The following is a 26,159-nucleotide window of genomic DNA, read 5'->3' as shown; positions in this document are numbered from 1 at the left end:
CAAGCTTGTTTAGTTTTGTTTTTTAAGGTAGGTTTTCATTCTACTCTTTAAAATACCCATTTGTAAAAAGGTAGCATTTTTTATATGATAATGAAATATGCATGACGTGAAATAAATTGACAAAAAGCTAGTTGACACAGGAAAGCAAAACTGAGAGCCAAAATGTCAATAGTCATCTGAAAACAGCAGCTGCTTGAGGAAACACCGAAGTTCTTCATACTTAATTATTCAATCTAAAAATAATAGACTGACCACTTCATTCAGTCTGCATGGGTTTCATTAATTACAGTGTGAGCCTCTAGTTGTGTGGTTAATTTGATTACACACAGATGCTAGCTCCATTCAATGAAGCAAGATGCAGGGCTCTCCAAGATAATACTGTCTGCATTCACAATCCCCTTTCCAGCTGAAGATGCTGAAGCTTTTGACAAACAAGAATTAATTAGACACCAATATTCCTGGGAGAGAGTTATTAGTACATGTGTTTAAAAGGAAATACTTAAAGAAACAGAGAGATTAAGATCATTGCTGAGTTTGTACAATTAGGAAAAATAGAAGAGGATAATCTCTCCTCGCATTCAAAAATTGCCTTTTAATATCTGGGAAGTGGGAGGCCAGTGTAATGAACTTGAACTCGAACTCTCAAATTATGAGTTGTAGGAGATGGGCCTCTGGCATCTCTTCAATCATCGCTCTCAGGACAATCAAAACCCAGGTTAGATAGGGGTCTGGGAAGGGAAGCACCATTCCCAACTTGAGATATGTATTCGAGTAATAGCCCTCTGTGTTGACATAAATCTCCTGGCTCTCACAGCTCCATAATAAGGAGATAAATTAAATCTGATGTAGTGGGCAGATTTTTCCACAAAAAGATTTAAAGAGTGGAATAATGTGCTGTGGTCTGCTCAGGTGGCATTCAAAGACTGGATGACGGGGAATGGCAGGGGCTGTGGGTGCACACACACCCTCAGGAATGACTTCCGGTTACGGACAAGGAAATCTGGTGCCGTTGTTGTGCCAGGACTTGTGCCAGCTGCACTCCCTGTGTTATTTTATTTCATCTTCACAGTGACCTTACGAAGGTTAACATCTCATTTTATTGAAGAAACTGAGACTCAGCAATCCAAATTACTTGTCCAACGTCATGCATATTTTAAGTGATAAAATCAGGATTAAAATTTTAAAAATATTTCTTAACTTCTGATATTTTGTCTGGTCCATGGGTTTTTTAGAAGTCTTCATTTTTATAGCCCATCCTGATGAACATACCATATGCACTTGGAAAGAATGTCAGTTCAGCTGTTCGGTGTATGTTGCATAAGTAATATAACAATTAGCTCTAGATGATTCATATGCTTACTGAAGTTTTGTCTAGTTGTTCTATCAGGTTTTGAGGGGTGGATGTTTAAAGTCTCCTAATATAATTGTGGAATTATCTACTTCCTTTAATTATGTCCATTTCTGCTTTAGGTATTCTGAAGTACTAATATAATGTATATACATAGTTATGATTATACCTCCTAAATAACTTGACTGTTTTATCCCTATGAAATGTCCTTCAGCAATAATCTTTATCCTAATGTTTATACTATATGATATCTATATAGCCACGCAAGTTTTCCTACTTTTATTGTTTGCATGGTATATCTATTTCCATCTACTTACTCTCAACTTGGATCTTTATATTTAAAATACATCTATTACAGACAGTATATAGTTAAACTTCATTTTTTTCATTCTTATACTACCTGCCAGTTAATTAGCATATTAATCCACTAACATGTAATGTAATTATTGGAATGGTTAGATCTACATCTACCATTTTATTATTATACAAATATATGTGAAAAATTTTCTTCATATTTATCCTACTTAGGATTTGCTGAGCTTCTTGAATCTTTAGCTCATTGACCAAATTTGGGGGAGTTTCAGCTATTATTTCTTCAAATTGTTTTTGCCCCATTGTCTCTCCTTCCCTTCTAAGTTTCTAATTCCATGTGTGTTAGACCTTTTGCTAGTGCCTCACAGGTCCTCAAGTCTCTCTTCATGGTTTTCAGCAATCGTTTTTCTCTTTTATTTTCAGATTAGATCATTTATATTGGTCTATCTTCATATTCACTCTTTACTCTCTAATGTCTATTCTGCTCTAAGTCCACCCAGTGGTATTTAAATTCCATATTTTATAAATTTCGACTTTAGACTTTCCATCTGCTTCTTTCTTATCATTTTTCTCTCCTGAGATTTCCTATTTTTTCATTCATTGAGATAATATTTTCCTTTATATCAATGAGCATAGTCATAATACCTATTTTAAAATTCAAGTCTGAAGATTCCACATCTGGGATGTTATGGAACAGACCTCCTCTGGTCATTTTTTCTTTTTAGAATGGGTCACATTTATTGGTTCTTCTAAGTCATTGCAGATTATATCCCAGATATTGTAGCTGTTATGTTGTGGAAAATATGGTTTCTAGTATACTCCTTGAAAACTGTTGGATATTTTTTTTTAAGCACGCAATTAACTCAGTTAGAGTCGAACTACAAATTCTCTCTCTTGGGCAGCAAACCAAATCTCAGTTCATTTCTTTTTTCCTAAATAGGCTTCTTTGAATCCACCCTGTATACTTACGATTTGGGGCCAGTCAAAGATTTGGGTGGAGTTTATTCAAAGACTTTATGGTGTTCTCACTCTGACTCTCTCCTTCCTGGGAATCCCCCTACCTTCCAGTGGCTGTGGGGGCCCAGAACTCTGTAGTCTTAATGTTCAGACCAGAAAGATAGTAGGTTTTCTATGAGAGTTTTACCTATTTCATTCAGCTGTCAAATTGCAGTCTTCCCTCAAGCTAACAGCTGTAAAAATAGAAAATTTATAATGTATACTTCCCATTTTACAGGTGTAAACTTCCCTCCAGAATCTGCCTGATTTTGTTTGCTTTACAGTGTCATTAGGTAGTTGTTTCTCACACTTTGTCCAGAGTTTGTAGTTGTTTCTTATGCTTTTTCTAGAGTTTGTAGTTGCTACCTGCAGAAGGGTCAGCATGGTATAAGCTTCCCTGGCCATACTAGTGAAACAGCCTAAGTATAGCTATATGGAAAATCCAAGGGCCAGCAGCTTGGGAAGATACAGAAGGAGAATACATAGCAGGCTCTTTCCACAACCATAAAATTTACCTTATTAAATTTTCCTTATTAAAATTGATTTTCCAGTAAATAAAAAAAAAATCCACAGAATCTCACAATTTAAAATAATTTAGAAAAAGACCAGTTAAAGTCTGAGATATGGATTCATTTAAACAAAATACTGCATATATTCAAAGCAATAAATCTGTGCCTCAAATTATACTGAAAAAGAACTGCCCTGTAAGGAATGGGTAAGTGTTTCGGGCATGATTTTAGTAAAGGAATAAGTATGATTTATCATCACAGGATTTCACAGAATCTTAATGTGGATTATAGGAATCATCTAGTTAAAAAAGTACTCATATGTCTATATATAAATTAATAATTCATTGATTCACTTAAAAAAATTTAATGAACACCTATGGATCATGTGCCAGGCACAGCACCAGTTTTAAGATAGACAATGATGCTTGCAAAGATTATTTTCTTAAGTATTCAGACTTTGTTCTTCAATCTCCTTTGCATTAATTTGCACTTTGAATAATGTACTTAATAAAGAAAATTTTATCTCAGACACCATTCAAATGATTGCATTTTTTTTACCAGTTGACTCAAATTTTATAAAATTGTGCTAGATTCACTTTTCTCTCATTGAAAAACAATTCAACCACTGTAGAAGGCAGTAAGTATGGAGATAACCTCAAAAAATTAAAAATGGAACTGGCATTTGACCCAACAATCCCACTTCTGGAAATATATCCAAAGAAACGTGAAGCACTAATTTGAAAGAACATAAGCACCCCTACATTCATTGCAGTGTTATTTACAATTACCAAGATATGGAAGTAGCCCAAATGTCCAGCACTAGATGAGTGGATAAAACAACTATGGCACATTTACATAATGGAATTCTACTTGGCCATAAAAAAGAAGAAAATTTTACCCTTTGCAACAGTATGGATGAACCTGGAGAACATGATGCTAAATAAAGTAAGCCAGTCAGAGAAAGACAAATACCATCTGATTTCACTTATATGTGGAATCTAATGGACAAACTCAACTAACAAGCAAAATAGAGACAGACTCATAGATAGAGAGCAGGCTGCCAGCTCTGGGGGGCATAATTAGGGGGTGGAGGGATGGAGCAAAAAGGATAAAAGACTCATGGACATGAACAATGGTGTGCTGATTGTGGGAGGTGGGGAATAATGGTAATGGGAGAAATACAATTAAAAGCTTCAAAAGAAAAAAGAAAAACAATTCAATGTAAAATACAAGATGCCCTTTTGTGAGCCAGCAATGGATGCTATGATGGTTTGACATGTGTCCAATGCCCTCATAACATTTATACCTTCTTTCTGTGTCTAGTGGCCAGTGAAAAACTCAAGAGTTACTGAGTAGCACAAGATGCTTCTTCCATTGACTTACTCATCCATGGACGGAATTGTTATAAATGCCAATGTCATTCAGATCATGGTCTGTAATGCTATGACTAGGAACTTGTTGGCTTCTAAGCTAACCAGGAGCAATGATGAAATAATTGCTACCATATGTATATTTAATAATATACATGGTCATGAGCATTTTTAGCGAAATATGTACAATACGTATTAGCATACAAAATTCAGGGAAGTAAGATCTCAGATAGTGAATTTCTTCAGATTAGGAAGTACAACTATCTTCTACAATATCCCTAAGATATTGTCACTCAAGAAATGTTTTACCATGAATAAATTATAATTCTGATATCAGGAGTCATATTGGAGTTAGAAACTATGTTAATACTGTAGAGGAACGAGAACACCTAATAATAAATTAAAATATTTTCAGCATCAGCTTTATTTTGATCACATTATTCTACTATTATAATAAAGATTTACACAATTACTTCTGTTTAAATCATCATTTCCTTTTCTTAAATCTTGCTACATAATTTGATAGCAGTAGGGAACTAAATGTAGTGTAATTTTACTTGCCAACAATGAAGGAAGCTTTCATAATAACAATTAATCAGAACTGAAAGGAATCCTAAAATGTCTGTATCACTTGTCAGCAGCGCCTCTATCTTTGGTATGATGGAGCAAGATTAAACCCTTTTATTCTACAAGAATGAGAGAAATAATCACAAAGCAAACAATTCTCAATATAGATATGGGAGAAATGTGGGTGCTTTGTTACTAGTTAGCATTGAAGGGAAAGTTTTGATTTAGGAGAAAAGAGAACAAAAATCACATAAAAGCTAATTTCCACTTCTTAAATGTTAACAACGTGGAAGAGGGGAAATTAGATGTTTCATTTTAGAGTTAAAGAAGATTTGAAATTTAATATTGCTTTCAAATTCAAAATTTACATTGAATGTTTCAATTACCCTACATGACACATGGGATGATTATTCTTCAGAAATAAAATATCCAGCACGTTTTCTAAGGTTTCCTCTTACATTTTTGATTGCTGCAATTGATCTCTAGCTATCTTGGTTTCCTTTTCAAGCTTTTTGATGAGAGTTTTTTCTTACCAAGGAAAAGTTTATATTATAAACCACTTATATTTCCAAAACTTGGGTAATACAATTATGTTTTACAGCCCATAATTTTTGTAGAGGACTATAAGAGCTCTTCTTCTTTCTGTACCAACCAATGGAACTCATGATCTGTCTCATCTATCAGTAAAACCGAGTGGCCTTTTTTCCCAGGCCACAGTCAAGGGATCAAAACCGGGTGACTGCATGTTTGTTAGAAATCACTGCAGTTGATCCACTACACAGGAGACCCGTCATCCTTCAAACAAGCCTATTCATCACCAGCTATCAAAGTCCAGACTCGCACTGCACCTGCTCTGAGTGACCGTATATTCACAGCTGAAACCTTTGCTCACACATTGGTTTTGGGGGTTGAGCATCATAGCTCCAGAGAACTGAGAGAAATGGCCCTGCTTCCTCCTGCACACGAATCTCCTTTCATGGACCTAACCCTGAATCCTGTAAACCCAGGGTGCATGGAAACCAGCATAACAAAAGATGTTGCTTTTTATTCACAGGAGGAAACCCTTCAGCGGGCACGGGAGGAAGAAGAGAAAAGAAAAGAGATCACAAATCATTTCCAGAGTACCCTGACAGATATCCAGGCCCAGATTGAGCAGCAGAGTGAGCGAAATATGAAGCTGTGTCAGGAGAACACAGAGCTTGCAGAGAAGCTGAAAAGTATCATCGATCAGTATGAGCTCAGAGAGGAGGTAAGAACCACATCAAAGAACTTAGAAGTACTGGGTACGGATCCTGATCCGGGTTGTGAAGGTGGGGAACGTGGTTAATAAGAAAGTTATGGCCAGCCTTCTCAATTGATTAATATTTAGGATTGGATTTTTTCTACTAGCCAAAAAAAACAACAAAAAAACAGATGGTATTGCAAAATACCTGGCAGAAAGTCATATGGAATATCTTCAAAACTGGAATCACTGCAAAGCAAAGGCAATAAATAGAAAGTGGTAGGCTGTGAGTACAGTTATCCGCAGCCTTTCTTAAATGCTCTCTACAGAGCCAAGAAATATCATACACACCCTCTTAAGAATCAATATGGATTTGTATTCTATACACCCCCACTAGCCAATACCAGTATTAATAATGTAATAATTATAATTATCATGGTATTATTCAGAGTTTAGTTTGGGCCATGCGCTAAAAACTATACATATAATATGTCATTTCATTGTCTCAGCAATCTTATGCACTACATGACATATTGTGCATATTTTATAGATGGAAAGTTGAGACTATGAGATTGAATCACCCATGGTTCAAAACTCATAAGAGTTTTGTTTTCAGCCATTTACATTCAGGGGACTATCAGGATTCTTTCATTATTCCAAGATTATATTTTAATATTTGATATGTTTTTAAGACTCCAGAAGTCCCTTCAGGATTTTGATATATCATATGTCTTTCCTCATCGCACCCAAATTTTAAATCTGTTTCACCATGTAACATAACTTAGTCGAAGTGGTTCTGTCGGCAACATGCTAAGAAAACTGAGCCAGTGGCACACGGTAGTACCACTTAGGCACATCAAGAAACTCTTCGTAATAAGCCAAAATGCCATGTGAACATTTTATCTTATCAGGAAGATCAACCTGCTCCAGAGGGAAGGTTCAGTAAAAGGGAAGGCACTAAAAAGTCATACTCTTCAGAGAGATCTCAGATGGGAATGGCCTGGTGGACTGGCTACATATTTCTGGGGCTGTGCTAAGCAAGGCCCAAGGGCAGAATTCCACATGTCCTCTTGCTGATGGAACCTCCTAGTGACCAAGAAACTCTGCACATTGGGATAGAGTTGGAAGCTTCTCTTCACCAAGCTGGCAGAGAGGTCAAGGTGTGGAGTCACACAGCAGCACAGTTGCATGTCAGCTCATCTGTGACCCTGGCCTTGTCTTGCCCACTAGTGTTGGACTCGGGGCTCCTGCCTTCGTCCCTGATTTGGGGCCACATGCTGGTACCCCAGAACTTCTTATGCCCTTGAAGGAAGAATGTGGATGGTGTGGAGGAGAATTCACCGTGATACACTGTGTTAATGTTGTGCTTAAAGGTGGTTTTATATCCATAGAAAGAGCCAACATACAGAGCGATGGTGCTGTCACGATATACCTCCCTGTCTGTGCTGTCTAGCATAAGATCATATCCAATAGTCACCAAATTTAGAAAAACAATGTTGGAGCCTTTAGAGGAATAATTGCTGAATTTTGGCAAAATTCAGGGGACTTCACCAATTTATGGCTTTTCTACAAAGCCATAAGTGATGCCGATGCATTTATCACAACCCCCCCCCCCCATTTTTTAAAATCTTAAAACCTGGAGAATATGTGTTTATATCAATATTACTTTTTTATTTTATGTTTTCAGCACCAATGACAAATCATGCTTGACATGTGACTTTTTTTTTCCCCTTAGCATCTGGACAAAATATTTAAACACAGAGAACTGCAGCAGAAGCTGGTGGATGCAAAACTCGAGCAGGCGCAAGAAATGATGAAGGAAGCAGAGGAGCGACACAAACGCGAAAAGGAATATGTACTTATCGTCTGAGTCAGTGTGCTTGTGCTTGTCTGGTCTGCCTTGGGCTCAGGGAGGCCCTAAGGAAGCTGGTTTTGAGAATGGTCACAGAACCCTAGGCTGATGGAAAAAGAGCCTGAGCTCCCTGGAGACTAAATTAGTCAGCCCAGTAGGAGGCACTGTACTTAAATTACTTTCTATATAAAATAGTCATGCATCCATTCAACAGATCTTTTCCCAGTGCCAGTCAGATGCTAAGCTCCATCCTGGGTGATGGGGTATAGTGGTAAGCAAGATGGAGAACATCATGACCCATCACGGAAATTAGAATCTAACTGGAAAGAGATAAGCAATTAACAAGCAAACAAACAAGGAAGGGTAATTTCAGATAAGAGTAAGTGCTACGAGGGAAATAAGCAGGAACTGAGAAGGGCAGAAGGGAGGGACCTACTTGAGACTGGGTGGCCAGAGGAGATGGCTTGGGCTGAGCCCTCCTGGATGAGAAGGATGTCTGTAGCAGCAACCAAGGCCCTGATGCTGGAACCAGCTTGACATCCTTTAGAAATAAAAGGTTAAGGTAGCAAGAGCAGGCTGACCCAGCGGGAGAAAGTTTCACAATGATGCTGGAGTGGAAAGCAGACGCCAAGTGGTATAGCTTTGTAGGCTTGGAAAGTAGTGTGGATTTTATTCTAAAAATAATGGGAAAGGACTAGGTAATTTTTGCAAAGAAAGTGACATGATCTGCTTGGCATCTGTAAAAGATAAATTTGGCTCCTGGGAGGAAAATGAGCCAAAGAGGAACGCAAACACAAGAAGACAGTTAGGAGACTACTGCAGCAGTGTGGACGAGCTATGATGGCAGCATGGATCAGGGAGGTGGCCGTGGTGATGGAGAGCTGGACGTGGATACAAGTTGTGTTTTTAATGGAAATCCATAGGCAATGCAGTGAACCGAAGATGGTCACAGGGAGAAAAGAGGGGAGTCAAGGAAGACTCCTGAGTTTCTGGTTTAAGAAACAGAGTGGTGGTTTTTACTGGCATCTCATTCACCCCAAACACTCCTGGACAGCGCTGGGCCATTCTACAGACAAGAGGTTCAACGAGGATATACAACTTGTTTAATTAAGGTCACACGCTGCTAATCAACCAAGATGTACAGTACACCCAAGTGTGTCTGCCCCCAAGCTAAAGCCCTGTAACAGTACATCACATGCACAGGCGTGTTTCAGAGGCAAAGCTGAAGTCTGTGTCCACTGCTGGGGAGAGAGAAAGATTTAAGACTCAGTGGGCCAGTCATTAGAATTTGGGCATTTAACAATTGATCTCAAGGTTCACCTTTGCTGGAAACCAGGTCAGAATCACTTCAATTTGTTAGAATAGTAATGCAGACATGACTTTGATTTACAAATGTAGCAACAAAAGAATGAATTTTTGGAGAACATAACCTAGTGGACACTGAATAATTTTAAATCAGACAGAAGCCCACATGCTGTTAATAAGAAGGTGAATTTATTAATCCATCTACAACCTAGCTCTCAAAGTAAAAACTAAAATATAGAAGAGTAGCCCTCTCAGTTCTTCAAAGCTGGCCAGCCTCCTATCCTGTTTCTAGCTCTGATGCTTCTTTCTGAGAGTGATGAGATGATGTCGGCGCTGGGAAGTGCCTTTCATCCAAATAGAACAGGCAGCCACCTGCCTCCTCTCTGTCGGGGACCACCCACCGCAACAGGTCTCCTCAACCCACTTAGGGATGCAGGGCCATGCACACGGCCACCATGCCACTCAGATGACCAGAGGGGACACTAGAGGCCTCCTATCTCATGGCTGCCCCAGACCACTCAAATTATTTCACTTCTGTAATAATTCACCTTCACTGCGTACTGGCAGGCATAGGGGAACATATAGAACCCATCTTACAAATGGAGAGGTTGAGCCATAGGAAAAAAGACAAACTTGGATAGGAAAAAAATGTCTTCAGGTTTTTAAAATGATAATTTTGTTGGGTTTTCTGTTGTTGTTCTGATTACAAAAGTAATACATGAACCTCAGGGACACTTTTCTACAGTAGAGACAAAGAAAAAACTTAAATCAACCTACCTTTAAATACATTAGAACCTTCTTAACTGATGGCCACTTGACTGACCGACTGACCAGAGCAGTCCACAGCGCTCACCACTCTCTGTGTGCGAGCACTGCCAATGAGCCCAGAGCTTGTTGAATCCTGCAACAGGCGAGTGAGCGGCCCTGGGCGGCCTACACATGGTTTTCCCATTAAATAAGATGGGGCTGACGAAGAATCAGCCCTCTACTCCCAAACCTTTATTTCCAGCCATCCTTGGGATTGGAGTATGTAAATCAACAGAATCGTACGTTTACTAAAGAAAAAGAAGTATGAAAAGAAAGTGGTCCTAGGAAAATTACACTTAATGCTTTGAAAGACTAGAGTAAGTGAAGAGCAGGTGTCCAACTAGATGTTAGCAGCTGTAAAAGACCGGGAGAAAGTTGTCAAACTCCGCAGAAGTAAAAAAGTCGAGCTATTTCACAAGTGTCTTTTGGTCTCAGGTTCTAGCACTTTTGTTTAAAAAAGAATAAAAAAACCTAAGTCTTTTTTTACTCTATTATTTTTAATTCAGTTTTAATTAATAAACAACAATAGATGTAACCCACATAAACAAAAGTTATTTGGGAGTCCTGAACCGTTTTCATCACATCAAGGGGTCCTCAGACCAAAGCACTGGACAGCCAAAGCGCCAACACTAACGGACACCGGGGCTCTGCCAGCGACAGGGCCCGTCCACGTCCCCCACAGTGGGGACCACAGACCACACACGGTCCCCACCAGTGCACACGGGGCTTCCAAAATAATCTAAATCTTAAATGGCACATTATGGATACGATTTTTGTAAAAACAGGACAAATTCTGCTGACTTATATTATGAAGGTCCACACCCAAAACAAACACCAGAGCCCTCCATCAAAATGGATAAATAAATGAGCATACATCTTAGGTTAAAATAACATTTATGCCATTTTTTCATGCCTAAAACAACCTTTTCAATTTAACCCCTCAGCTCTTGAGTTCTGACCCTGTTTCTTATGAGGGCCTTGACTGTACTTGGAAGGCTGCCTTATGGAAGAGGGACCTTATTCTGCAAACTTACACAGGACTTACCTTGCAGACCTTACACAGGACTTGGGACAATAGGTCGAATTTCTACTCCTGTGTTTCTCAGAATGTAACCCATGGACCACTGATAGTCAAACCATCTTGGGTATTTGCTGTAAGCATGGATTGCAATTGTACACTTAAACTCCCTAACTGCCGTTCCCTGAGAGGGATCAGCATTTGCACACGCTCCCTGAGAGATTCTGATGTGCGCTGTGGTGGAGAACACTGGTTAGGGGACTCATTCTGGGTTTAATATAAAGGAACACGACAGTGCCCCAGGTGGGGACGTTACGAAGATGTTCAGGCAGAGGCCAAATGATGGCTGGGTAGGATTGCTAGAGAAGGTTCTAGAATTTGGTGGGAGTTCGAATTTTGTATGATTCATGCTTGACTTGAAAATGATTTCCCTTTTTTCCCCAATAAAACTACTAATTTTTAGTTGAGAATCCAACTACTGAGACTAGTTGTTGTCTTAGATTTCTTAGAGTCTTCACAAAGTCCTCCAAAAACGACTTGAGTGTGCTAATTAGCAAGTTACTATGTTTTATACACAGATTACAGCCAAACGGTCATTTAAAAGACAACTTGACAGACTTTCCTTGCCTTCCTTCCTCTCACAGTTGCTGAACCAGGCAGCAGAGTGGAAACTTCAGGCCAAAATGCTGAAGGAACAGGAGACCGTCCTGCAGGCTCAGGTGACGTGGGGAGGCGATGCATGGGGCGGGCCCTCCTTCTGTTCCCAAGCAACATGGCTGCGACCTAGAGGCGGTCTGCAGGAGGCCTGCGTGTGGCAGGGGCAAGGGGACAGAAACCACAAATGAAGAATAACTTCACTTTTATTATTAAGTAAAAATAAAATCCCAACGTCATATCTTAGAAAAATACATGTTCTGCACCAATAACATCCAGTCAAAAGGTTTGTTGACATGCACAGAAGGGCACCCAAATGGCCAATGAGAACAAGCTGGTAACCGGGTTCCCACCTATCTATTCGTTTGTCCTCACTCTGTCTTCTCCCATTACCCTATCCAGGTAAGAATAAAGTGTAACCTGCTCAGATGCACCATCTGTCAATACTGAAAATGTCCTTGCCTGTTTGGTACTACTTATAATAAAAGGAAGTTAGAAAACTAGAGTCAGCACCCAGGTTGTTGTGCTCTCGGAGGTTGGCTCCGTCAGCGGCAAATGACTAAATGGCAGACAAGTCAGGAATCATTTTCACTTGGCTCCGTGATGTCCAGAGTGTGTTGGGACTGGATTATGGGAATTCATCTTTCAGACTCAAAACTGAAGCCTCATGTAGCATCTGACTCTGGGGGAAAGCCAGACCTATCCATCTTCCCTGGGCCGTGGGGGACCCGCCCCTCTGGGCAAACTCTCCCTGTCAGATTCCAGGGGAGGCGCCCCGGTGCAGGCTGCAGAGGGGCGCTGGCTCCCCTGCCAGGGGAGACACAGGCCCTACAGGCACCGGGCGGTCACTTAGAACAAATCCGCAGATGGTGAGGAGAGTGGAGGCCTTCCGAGCTGGGCAGCATTAATTTAAGAGTTGGGCAATTTACTTGTAAATGTTTATGTGCTGACTGCTGAATACTTGTTTACTGTAAAAGAAAAAGAAAATAAGAAAACCGAGAAAGTTAAAGTCACAAATGATATCACTGCACAGACAAAAAAACAGACAACAGTTTGGAGTCTAAGCTTCTTCCTAAAGCACACTTTTCCAATGTATGTACTGAATGCAACAATGAATTGTTTTCCCTGGTAATATGTCAAAATACTTCTAAAATACCAACTACATAGACATTGGAGCCATAAAGTTTTTGGCTATTAAGAGAATTGAGGGACACGGGGTTCAAAGACTAAATTCAAAATCATCCTTTAGGCAGTCACAGAGCCCGTCACAGCATTGTGTGGGGCAGGTGGCAGAGGGGTGGCAGAGACAGGCAGGGGAAGGAGATGTGACCTCGCAGACCTGGGGTGGGTCTGGAGAATCAAGCCAGAGCTTCTGGCTCTATGTCTGCCCCATTCACAACACAGAGCCTAGAGGGGTACAATAGACACTACTTGAAGTTATGCATTATTCACATCATGTTATAAGCAATCTCTACTCCTCTTTGCTAAATAAAGATAATGAACTTGAGAAGAGTGTATTAATATCATCAGACTCCAGGATAGAGAGTGATTCATTCACTTGGCATGACAATCTAGGCCTTTAATGACCTATAAAATCAAAACGTAAGGTGGTCTCTAATTCTCCACCTATAGCTCCTCAAACTCAAAAATGCATCTACCAGGGGTTCTAGACTTGCCAATATTTCTTGCTCATCCCTCAGTGCTGGACTGAGTCCAGGGACTGGGGTCAGAGTCCTAGCTCTTCTGTGGAAAAGCTGCATGACCCTGTGCAATGCGCCTAAGCCTCCCTGAACTAAATCTCCTTGCCTGTAAACTAAGGGTGATGCAATGGATTCATGATCCCAAGCTGGAGCCCTCTGACCGCTGGGAGACCCATTGCTTTTCCCTATCTCCGAAACATAGCACGTAGGGCAGCAGCTGCTATGCAAAAAATGTAGTTGTTTTTGACATTATACCAGCTGTCTGTCAGCAACTATGGACAGCAATTATTCATATGTTTGATTACGTTTTTAAGGGAAAAATGAGTTCACGAATATGTAATATATACAGTTTTTTTCCAAATTATGCATGCAAAGAACTTAGCTCAGTGCCTAGACCGTAACAGACCTAATTAATTCAACTTAGGCTTACTGAGTACCTACTAAGTGCTGGGCATGCTTCTAGGTGTTGCAGATATAGTAATCAATAAGAGACAAAAAAACTTCTGCCTAATTAAACTTACAATCTAGTCATAATGATAATGTTAATAAAATGCTAATGAGCAGTATATGCACTAATATTAGTATTATTTCATAGGTGAGGACCCACATAGGGATAAATGAGTCTAAGGGAGTCTCTGTAAAAAAGTTTAAGAACCACTGGAAAGGACGATCCCAAGGATCTGTTCAGCGCTAGTTCATGAACGTAATGAACACTTCCTTCTCCTCTGTTGCCCTATTTTTCACAGCACACGGCTCTCTCTACAGGGACCCGCCTTTGTCTGTCTCTCACCTTTGAGGCACCTTCAGAACTCCAACAGTTACTTAATCATCAAGAAGACTGTAGAGGTCCCAAGTCCCTAAGTATAATAATGCTCAGATAAGTTCAAGTCCCTATGTATAATAATGTTCAGATAAGTTCCTCTAGAAAGATATTGACATTATCTATTTAAAACATTTAAACCTTGAAAACTGAAGCCTGTCACAGATTCTTTTGCATAGCCCTCAAACACCTCCTTTGGGGTAGGAGGTTGGAAGGGGAAGCCTCAGTCCCCACTTCTACCATATGAGCAAGGGAAACACCAAAGGTGAGTTGTGTCTTCCTCGATGGAAATCACTTTTCAGTCAAACAGCTTGCCAGTTTGGGGCATGATTATCACTTAGGGAAAGGATGTCTGGCTTTCAATTATACAAACCAGGGCAATAGAGTAAATGTCAGAGATGATCAATGGGATGCAATCATCACTACAAATAGAGTGTTCACTGGATCGATAAGGAGGAAGGCGGTAGCAGATGTGGAAAATCAGCAGTCCCTGACAATGCAGACACAAAATACGACCCAAGGGAAAGAGCAGTGAGTAAATTGTTAAAGATGGGTAATCATCATCTTTCAGACCAAAAGTCCTCACCTTATCGATACAAGATGAGAGGAGAATCCTCTGAAAACACTATTATAGTTGGACCAAATCTCACAAGTTTGCTCAGAAAATTCCCGAGCACAGTTATGTTCCCTCTACACTACGAATGTTTGTAATTAAATTTGGTGCTCAGTTAAAAGAATGTGTGTGTCATTCAGCCCATTTAAAAGTGAAATGTTGGGATGATTATTGCTATTATTAACACTAGCACTGTTTGTTTCTAATATTTCTGCCTCTGGCAGGAGAAGCATGGGAGTGACCTCTGGGTATTGCTTCCACGCTTCTCTGAAATACCAAAGTGAGAGCAGGAATGCATCAAAGCAAACACGTATCACATTTGATAGAGAGAGGAAAAACACTAGCAAACAAATATTCATACAGTAAACAGAAGTGTACCTTTTTAGTTAGTGTAAGTAGTATTGGAGTTGGTTACCTAAGAGAGATATAATCCACGTGGATTTTGCTGTGTATGCAATGGGGTCAAACAGGAAGAAAAGCAGAGTATTAAAAGTAGTCACCAGGAGGGGGGAAATGGGGAATTGTTGTTTAAGGGGTATAGAGTTTCAGTTTTGCAAGAGGAAAAAGGTCTGGAGATTGGTTGCATGACAATATAATTAACACTACTTAACTATACACTTAAAATGGTTAAGATGGTCAGTTTTATGTTATGTGTATTTTACCAAAATTAAAAAATTTTTTAAAGAAAAAAAATTAGAAAAAGACCAGAAGAGGTGATAATAAAGCAAAACATTACTTCCTGGCACTCTGGATGTGTCTGTCATCTCAATCTCCCCAGCTGATACAATAAAAAGAACATTTTGCTCAAATGAAGATGAGGGCTAGCTAGGGTAGATGTGTTACTTCCGCTAGCACTGTCAAGGCTGCTCTGTGAGACAGATCACATGTGCGCTCACTCCTGCCCTCTCCCGTCTGCAACCTGCAACTACAGGGCTACAAGAACGGGCTTGGAAGGAATGGCTCAGAAGACCCAAGTGTCTGACACTGCCATGCAACTCTTGTGGAATCGCTGAAAAATGGGGCACGGGGCGGGGAGACAGAAAGTAAGAAAAAAATTAATAGGAGTGCATAACCAAGAATGTAAAAGAACTGATTTTGTAATAGAAGGTGAAGAGGATCAGCTGGGGGTAGTTACTTCCACCCTAGGCCGCAGGATCATGTGCAGTATTAGTCACCAGGAATCTGCAATAGGGCAGAGCCTCTTAAGTTGAGAGGCTTGATCTAGTCATTGGGCACTGAAATCAATTCATTGGATCCCAACCATGTCTTTGGAAAAAAAAAAAAAAAGAAACAGCATTAAATCTGCTTTGAGAATGCATTGCATTTAATAGAAGTATTGTCGTATACACAGAGACAGAGAGAGAGAGAGAGAGAGAGAGAGTGTGTGTGTGTGTGTGTGTGTGTGTGTGTGTAAAACCTTCCTGGCCATGAACTCCCTGACGCCCCTTTCCTCAGTCTTCCCCAATCTGAATGTCACAGAATCACATTTTACAGCACTGGAGTTGCTCCAAACTCCATCACATACTCACAGTGCTGATGAACGATTTTAGAATGATGGTCAGCTGTTGTTTGACTTTTCTTTTGAAAATTTGTATTCAGTGAAAAGGGTTTATGTTATCATTTTGTTGTTCTGAACGGCAATAAACCCTCTGCCATTCTGAATCATTTATGAATGAGCCATTCTGGACAAGCAAGCTTTCTGAATTCTTGGGGTTGATGCCCACACACTCCCTCTAACTCCCACCTCCAAGGCTAAGAGCTCTATATTCTACTGGCTTTCCTCTGGTGCACTCTTCTCTGCTTTCAGAAGGACAGGCTCACAGGTACGACCGGCTGGTCAGCTGGTGCCTGCCACCTGGCCAATAACCCAACCACCCCCGTCTGCAAGGGCAGCCTCAGGTGCTTGTTTGCTGCCGGATGTTGCAAACTTGTTTCTTCCATACAAAAGACATTTCTGTACCCACTTGAGAACTCGGGGCTGTTCCAGGCACTCAAGGGTAGCAAAGACTCGTTTGAAAATGTAGGCTTTACTCACTTGAATCATCCATGTTAAATCACGCATCAAAACATGCCATCCTAAAATTATTTTTAAAAGCAGAATTTTACTATTGTACAATATCACTGTCACTAACAATCCAGTACTCACGCACTGCCCTTTCCTGTCCTGCCTCGTTTCTGCCCCAAAGGCAAGCTTTGGGACTGAGGGTGTGGAGGCACAAAAGCTCTCCTCTGTGCTCCCATGGTGAGCCACACACTAGCCAATGCAACGAGGTTTCATGCAAATCAGCAAAAGGCATTCCTTCCTCTAGACTCATTATTTCCATGTGCAGAAAAGTGGTAAAAAAAAAACACACATGATTTTGATGAAAAGGGACATTTAACAGCTATTGACCAGAATGCTGTATTTATAAATATACAAAACCACCTGTCTAAAATGGAAATGGCAATTGTTTAGAGCGGTACAAACCGAGTTATGGCAGGAGCCCTAGTCCATGTAAGGTCCACATTCCCTTTATCATTTCTTTTCATTTGTCTATATTCTCACATCCTCCAAGACCAAGTTCAAGGCTCACCTTCTTCCCATAAACATGGCTCCTTCTCTGTGTTGGCATTTCATGTTATCTGAATAAAAGTCAGCTTGCCTTTGGGACTGTCTTCCCATCAAGAATGTAGGTTCCTCAAAAGCAGGAGTTGCATGTCAAATACTTTTGTACATACAGTCCATGCATATGCTCAGAGCTCAAAAAATCCTTGTTAGTATAAGTTATGACATAGTGAAGTGGTAATGACATATTTTATTATTTCACTTTTCTTTAAAGAACTACTTCAATCATGGTCACTGACCTAGGTTGATCTTGTAGTACATAAAAGAACTGAACATATTACTAACACTGTATTGACAACTCCCTTAAATCATTTTTCTTAACAAATAATGAACAATGGCATGCTGTTTTGTTCTGGAAACATTCTGAAAGCAGCCCTAAAATAGATCCACTCTTTCCCATTTACAGCTCACCCTGTACTCTGGAAGGTTTGAAGAGTTCCAGAGCACGCTGACAAAAAGCAATGAGGTGTTTGCCACTTTCAAACAGGAAATGGATAAAGTGAGTACTGCTTATCCCATACAAAATGTTGACATTTTCTGTTTTGACAGGCAATTCTCCTTTGGATTCATTTTTCTCTTGCTAAGATATTCCAGTGCACTTCACAAAATAATGAAACATTTACAGGTGCCAATGAGATTGGGCTGTATTTTTTTACTGGTAAGTATCTAGGAAATTAATCTGAAGGAGAGTCCAAAAACACTAGGACACATTTTTACTTTGAGGAAGATATTTTTTCTAGTCCATGGAGAGTTAAAAAAAAAAAAGGAAAGACAAGAGCTAGCAATTTAACATTATGTTGTTTATACTGAAATAAAAGAATGTCTAATCTTCTAAAGATAAAAAAGCTTTCATATATAAGAGTAAAATTTTAAGGTAGAAAATGCCATTTCATAGGATCCTTCCTAGAAGATATGTAGTAAGATGTAACTGACAGAGTCTTTGAATAAGACGGAAGTCTGAACTGGATAATTCACTCAATTTCCCTCAATTTTATCTACAATTCAAGGCACTATTTCCCTTGCTTGCTTCATATGAGTGTGGAGTTAAAATTAAATTAATATATCTTAAAAGCTTTTCAACTTTTAAAAGTTTTAGGGTTTTTGTTTTTTTTTTACAAGTATAAGGTACGCCTGTGATTGTGGAATATAATGTTTAAATCTTATTCAATTCTGTGTTTTTCCAAAACAAAATGAGCATCAAAATTGTGTTTTGAGAGCATTGGCATTAACCCTTTTTAAGGGTAGAGAGCATCCTTTTCAAACATTTTCATAAAATAGTAAGATAAATTTTACAGTTCAGCAAGCAAACCGAAGTAGACCAACAATTATTAACGGTTACAGTTTTCCCACTCCTGAAGGGATCTATCCATTTTTTGAAAAAATGAATCAGAGTTTTAAAAATGAAATAAATATTAAAAAGGAAAAAAAGATTTTAATTCAAAATTACATAGTTTTAAGATTGGAGTAAGTCTTAAACAGCATTCTTAACCTGGAATTCATTTATTAACTTTTTAGTAGTAAACCTGAGAATTAGCCAAAAACTTTGATAGGCATATTCGCATTTCTCTGAGTGGTCCCACAGACCTCATCAAATTCTTAAAGGTGTCAATGACCTTTAAAAGTTCATAAACTTGGTTAAGAAATGGTCAAAGTGAAAAAACCACTGGAGGCTCACCCAGCTTCCCTGTACAGCCTGGGGGCCCACAGCTGGGCCCAGCCTCTGGCCTCCAAGGTTACCCAGCCTCAGGCAGATTGGCACAAAGTAGCAAGTGCCAGCTGTGGTGAATCCACTGTGCCTGGGTTACGTGCCTTGTCCTCTACTTCATTCAAGCAGAGAGGAGATCCTACAACCAGGAGCGTAAGCAGTTTCGGGTTCAGAAAAGGCAGGCTGTATTTCAGTCACTTGTGTATCTGCCTCCCCCCTTCCGGCCCCCCCCCCCACACACACAGCCCCAGCCTGGTGACCTGCACACCCTGCACTAATTGGGGTGAAACAACTCCAGCCACCTCTGTAACTCACCTAACTATTACTCCACCTCTCTTAAGCTTCAGTCCCCCGTTTCTAAAGGGGAGGCGAAAACAGAACCTTCCTTGTGGGACTGTTTTGAGGATGAAATGGATAATGTGTGTGATCACATCCTGTGAGCCTTACTGCATTCCACAAATGTGCGGGCCGGGAAAGCTGCCTTTGTGTGGCCACTTGTCTGATGTGCCTAGATGTCGTCCGCATTGTGATGGTTAAAGAGCCTGGCCAGCTCTCTCACTGACGGTCTCTACGCCAGAAAGTAAATAATCTAAAGTGTACGCTTATCTAGGGGACTCAATTAAGGTTTTCTTTGTATTTTAAAAGAGAGAAAACCCCCTGACAGAACAGTGTGGCCCTCAGCAGTTTCCTTTTCCCTGAATTGGCTCCAGCGCAAATACGCCTGTTCACTGCCGACCTAGCTGCTTCGGGAATAAATCGTGACCTTGCCCACTTGCTCTTCATTCCTTCACCTAGAACTTGTGCATGCTCCAGCAACCTGTAACAGAAGGGCTTCTCTTGACATCACACGTGGAACTAATAGCTTCTTTGATAGATGAACTCTTCAGGATTAATTTTAAAATGCTCTAATTTCTGTAGACGACTAAGAAAATGAAGAAGCTGGAAAAGGACACGGCCACGTGGAAAGCCAGGTTTGAGAGCTGTAACAAAGCTCTGCTGGACATGATTGAGGAGGTGAGGAAGCCTTTCCCTTCGCTTGTTCTTCCCCTGCCTCGTCAAAATATTCACAATTAGAAAATTACATCCTAATAGTATAAATGATTACCTTTGGAAAAGGGCTGACGTTTTCTGGGATGGGATATATGACATCGTAATAAAAGTAATTAGAGCAAAGTAATTTAGAATCAGGTCTGGACTCCTGAAGAGCTTTGTGTCCCTTAAGTCACCTGTCTACTTGTGGATTCCAAAGCTGTCCCCCAAGTGGCAGAGGCCTGCTAGACTGTGAATTCCTCAAAGGCCTGACCAGTGTCTCACTGGTCTTTGAATTTCCCCAGAGCCTGGCATATAATAGGTACAGAATGAATTCATTGATCTGAACATACTGAGAGAAGACACCAACCCAAGCACCCAGGGTGTGTGTTATTTTATAGACAGATACGGAGATATGTGGTGTAATGCCTCCAACAGGCATTTAAACACTGAGATTTTGTCAGGCTCTGAGTAGGTATTGAGACTATAAAGGCAAAGATACATGGCCTTTGATCTGAGAGGCAGGTCTTACAGGTGACAGTTTTTCCATGTAAACAAGTAAAAAAAAAAGCCTTAAAAGGTACAGAGTAGCACAAAGATGGGCTAAAGGAGCAAGATGATTAGGAATGATTTTATGCACAAATGCTGGCATTTCTAGAGAAAAGGAAAAATGAACAGTTTGAGCGGCCAGCATTATGAATTAGCATGTGGAGAGTTTCTGTGGTTATAATTACTGTTCTAACAATTCATCCCAAATTGCAACCAATTCCAAAGACATGAGCTTATTATCCATCAACATAAATCAAACAGTTGCTGGATGAGCACAGAGCAGTGCATCCATAAAGCAGATAAAGCACTGCTCACTGCCCAGCCCCGGTCTATCTCATTCATTTTGCCACCAGCAGCTACTTACACCCTCTAAGTCTTAAAAGTAGAACATCCATCTACAATTTTAGAGGCTCTGGACTGAAGCAAAGAGAGGCTTCGCCATCTTTCTTTTCTAAATACTGCCAGCGTGGCTAAAATTCTACCAGAGTCTAGCATACAATGCAAAAAAACAAAATTGATTTTCTGACCAAGTATCTGTCCAGCCCCTACTCTGTGGTCAAAGCCCAGAGCCTGGTAGGCAAATTCCTGGACAAATGGTTTTGCATCTCCCCAGAGAACATCCTGGCAATTTGGTTTTTGACATTTTATGTGAGTGTTTATTTTCAAATCGCAGAAAGCTCTGAGGGCCAAAGAATATGAGTGCTTCGTGATGAAAATCGGGAGGCTAGAGAATCTCTGTCGGGCTTTACAAGAAGAGAGAAACGAACTCTACAAAAAAATCAGAGAAGCGAAAATGCCTGAGAAGGATGACCAAGGCCAGCACAGCTCTGACGAAGAACCAGAGACGACAGTTTCTGTGGGTGAAGAGGCTGACACAGAGAACGCCAACAGTATTCACAATACTGTGACAAACCTGGCCACAGCCTTCATGGTTATGCATCATTCAGAGCCGACCCTTGACCAGTCCAAAGAACTCCGACCGGAATTCAGCAGTCCTCAAGGGGGCGCTGACGTGGCCCTCAAGGAGCCAGAACAACCCTCTCTGGGCCCTTCATGCCCTTCAGAGAGTTCTCCACCTCCCCCAGCTTCTCAGGCTGAGGCTGAAGGAGGCCAGGAGGCAGAACCTCCTCCCAGGGCCAGTAATCTCCCTGTGGGGTCTGGCGCAGAGCCCCAAGACCAGGGTCTCCCCACTGGAGTACTGGCTGATCAGCAGGCACATCCAGAGGCGGAAGCTGCCGGTCAGGCCCCACAGTCCTCAGTAGAGGCCTTGCATTGGGGGACGGAGGCAAGTGGTCCTGCTCTATCACCCGCAGCAGATGAGCAAGTGCCGGCTGGGGTGCCTGGAGAGGAGCCTAGTAGGCAGCTCCCAGCAGCGGCAGCAGCAGCAGCAGCAGCAGCAGCAGCAGCAGAGGGCCTTCCAGAAGGGGACTCGGCTGGAGCCCAGCTGCCCAAGGCAGCCGGCACCAACCTGGAGGAAGTAGACTAAGCCTCACGGTGCCTCCAGAGGCTGTTCTTCCTGACTTCACGCCTTCATCATGAGAGACTGTCTTCTGAAAGAGGCATTAAGGGCTAGCGGTGTCTGATGGAAGAGACTTAATTAGAGTCAAAATATTTTTTAATGTTATGCAGAGCACATTCAGCCTTTGCTATTTGTTCTCAACTTATAACTGATTTGGAGCTTTTCTATTTAACACTGGTTAATAGTATAATTTTCCCAAATGGCAACAAAGCATGCAAAAAGAAAATTTATATTAACCTGCTATTAAGGTGGCACTTAATTCAATGTTAATCAACAGTAAGATTTAGTATTTAAAGACTTCCACTATAATATGTGATGTTCCATCTTTATTTTCATATATAGTTTAATAAGTTCTATAGAAAGTAATGGATGTCCAGGTTCCCTTTATATATTATATATATAATATATAAATAGGTACAGGTACATCTGTTTAAATACATACATGTGTATACATGTGTGGGTGTATACATGAATGTGCTTGTGCACACATATGTATATCACATATGTGTGTGTTTACATACATTTCTTAATCCTTTTTAAAATTTCTCTCATGCAAAATATTTAGATGCTAAGTAAAAAATTATCTTTTACTTGCTCTTAGGACTACAGTAGACTAATGCTCTAGGAATCAGACACAGCTTCAGAACACAAGTATTTAGGCCATGTAATGTTGGGCAAAAATAAGTAACCCAATGATAGGTCAATAAATTCAACCAACCGATCAAATGACAGAACCACGGTTGGGCTAGACTGCAAGGCCGTGTCAAGTGCACAGGTGTGAAGATGAGCACAATCGACCCTGAACTGAAAGGGGAGCAACAACAGGTGTAGACTGCTCTCTTCTTCCAGTGTCGTCTTCTATTCGACTCGGCCCACTGCCCTGCCACCCGGCGTACTTGTGGCCTCCTGCTCAGAAGGGGTTGGAAGTGGGAAAGGGAGCTAGGGCACGGCGGGACTGAGGGTCCTCAGGCCAAGAAGAAGCTGTGTTCGTTCATCCCCTGCCTCTTGTGCTGCAGAGGCCTTGAGACAGTGTGCGCACCTGGCCCTGCCAACTCCTCAGTGCCCTCCTTGTCGCCTCCCGCTCTCTCCAGAGGGTTTCCCACCTCCCCTGCCCGTCACTGTCTCAGTCTCTATTCTCAAAACATCTGCTCCTTCTTACTACCAGGAAATTTCCATTTCCTGCCCTCATTTCAATTATTGCTAAGTAAAAGCTATTATCGTTCCGAAACAGGGTCTCAATATGAGTGATGAGGCCTACAAACCAACACATTTTCTACTTTGAGGAATTCTCTACTGTCACAAGTACAAAGCACAGGACAAATGGCTCCCTACTCAACATGACTGGAAAAATAAGTGAGGATTCAGAACAAGGCAAAAGCCTGAAACACCTGGGGTTGTCTGCCTGAGTACTACAGTACCCTAACTTGACAAGAACCTCCTATACTAGTGACAGCATTAGTTACTCTACCTAGCATAAAAGGAGACTGCACCAAAGAAAAGGGAAGGAAAAGAGGGAGGGAGGAGGGAAAGAAGTTCTAGAAAGAGGGGAAAAGGAAGGAGGAAAGAAAATAGGAATCTAACTCAGCCCTACCTTAAAAGTCGAACTCAAGTAGAAAAATGGATAAAAGCAAGGTTCTCTACTACTCATGCAGGAAATCATTCTTCAGTGTCCCTTGTGCCGTCTGCCAAGGCGCACACAGTGCTCGTAGGCAGCAACCACATGCTACAAGAACTGTAAACTGCATAAAATTTGTTTGAAGCAGACAGTGAGGACAATAACAAAATGCTATTTTGTGGGGAAAAAGAGCTTATTGTTATTTGAGGACCCATGTATTTTTTAAAGACCTACGATATTGTAACTACAGGGTATCCAGCCAAAATCAACATCACTTGAAGTCTTAGAGATTCAACCATTCATTTAATTCAGACCCAAATATTCACCATAACAATTCAGGAGGGTCTTCTTTTCCACTATGTACTGGGGCTAAACTTCCAAGAGCAGAGTAAGATTAGATAATCATAGTAAAGTCTCAGTTTGAATGTTTAGCAAAGAGAAACAGGCAAGAGAGGAGCCAAAATCTGGGAAATCAAATATTCTGATACTCAGGTGTTTTGTTTTTTTTTTCCATCCAAAAAGCTTTCACAGCAACACATTACTAACTATATCCTGGGCAGAGTTTTGGATATAATAACTTGCCTGAAATTTGCAAAACTTAATACAGACTTTGGGAGAATTATTTTAATATTCAAAGAATGTTTTATTAGAGTCCTTTTTGTTAGAATGTGGCCTTACTAATTATAACAATAACTCATAAGACCTGAAAGAATAAGGTCTTTATCAAGTTCATGTAACTATTTCTACAGATGCCGAGTCTGCTTTCCAGAAACACTAAAGTTGTTTGGTGTTTTTCAAGTGAAACAACTATGATTTATGTGTCTATTAAAATGGTACTTTGTTTCCCAAATGTTCTGGCAGTGATTTTATTTTTAAATTTTAATTTCTATTTATGATTACTTTTGTTCCTTCTATGTTTCAACAATACCTAACAAAGGTTATGGTTTTATTCTACCGTTGGTTGATACTTTGGTCTCTGAGCAGAGTGTAACAGAGTGAACTTTGAAAACCTTGGGTGAGGTGGGTTTGTGTGTGAAGGAGAAGAGAAGGTGATAGAGAGAACACGATGCCAAGGCTAAGAAGGGGGAAATCCCGGCTGGAGGACAGATGCCACGTGGCTGAAGTTTCTCTCCCTTGATACTGTGTGTCCACATGTGTCCTTCAAAAAGGCTCCGCCCTGTGTCTGTCCTTCAGAAACACTCTGAGGAGTAAGGGAGGGAGTGTAGAAGGTGTCAGCTCATTTTGCCTCTCTCTATTTCTCCTAGCTGCTCCAAGAATTTTCTCTAGTAAGACCCAGAAAGGCCCAGCTCTTCTACCTTTTGCTCTATCTCTCACCCCAGACCATACTGACCTGGGAAAGGCTTTTTGAACGTGGCATTTCCTAGCATAGTTGGGGAAGAGGACTGCTTAGCTAGAATGGAAAAAAAGATTCACCCCTGCCCTTAAGGCAGTTTTTCCTCCCTTTTTGCGGGGGAGGCTCATATAGTCACACATTTTTAAATTGCTCTCTCTCTCTTTTTTGAGACAATAAAAGTATTATGCCTTCATTATAAAACTGATGTTGCTTTTCAATAATTTCTCATTACAAGAGAAAGCATCTTAGGAAAATTTCCTCAGCCCCTCCAACTCTAACTAGTAGTGAAATTCAATATTTAGGAAAAATAAAAGTAATTTAAAATGTAAAGAGTTCACTAAAAGAAGATATTCAATAAAAATGATGAGTTTGGTCTCCAAAATTTGTTTCCATCATACACTGGCAAGTAGGATTTAGGAAGCGAATTAGGTATATGGGCTAAATTTACACACAATTTAAATAATTTCCTTTTCAATACTTTAGAATCTGAAAGTTAAAGTTATTGAATCGACCACGAGGACACTCCATTGGGATAGAAGCATTCCTAAATGAAAGTAATAAAGATTTTTCCCACCCTGGTAAACTGTATCCTCAACACCTGAAGTTGAGTCTCACTGGTGGTGTCTCCTGATAGAAGTCAGGAGAAGTTAGAAGATAGAAGAAGTTCAACAGTGCCAGTTGCAGCTGTAT

At 40.6% G+C, this 26,159-nt stretch overlaps 1 protein-coding gene across 1 annotated transcript in view; it reads left to right on the top strand.

The window, feature by feature from the left end:
- TXLNB (taxilin beta) overlaps window positions 1-24,959 on the top strand; it is a 42,704-nt gene extending 17,745 nt beyond the window's left edge. The window contains exons 5-10 of the mRNA XM_045843764.1: window positions 6,157-6,351; window positions 8,060-8,179; window positions 11,951-12,025; window positions 18,105-18,197; window positions 20,322-20,417; window positions 21,655-24,959. Coding sequence (XP_045699720.1) covers window positions 6,157-6,351; window positions 8,060-8,179; window positions 11,951-12,025; window positions 18,105-18,197; window positions 20,322-20,417; window positions 21,655-22,467 — 1,392 coding nt within the window. The 3' untranslated portion in view covers window positions 22,468-24,959. The remainder of the gene's footprint in view (window positions 1-6,156; window positions 6,352-8,059; window positions 8,180-11,950; window positions 12,026-18,104; window positions 18,198-20,321; window positions 20,418-21,654) is intronic.
- Window positions 24,960-26,159: the final 1,200 nt, after the last annotated feature.

The sequence above is a fragment of the Phyllostomus hastatus genome, unplaced genomic scaffold, assembly GCF_019186645.2.
Source record: "Phyllostomus hastatus isolate PE091 unplaced genomic scaffold, TTU_PhHast_1.1 phas_contig_40, whole genome shotgun sequence".
Classification (NCBI taxonomy): Eukaryota; Metazoa; Chordata; class Mammalia; order Chiroptera; family Phyllostomidae; genus Phyllostomus; species Phyllostomus hastatus.
Note: the sequence above shows the minus strand (reverse complement) of the source record. Positions and strands in the feature narration are given on the sequence as shown.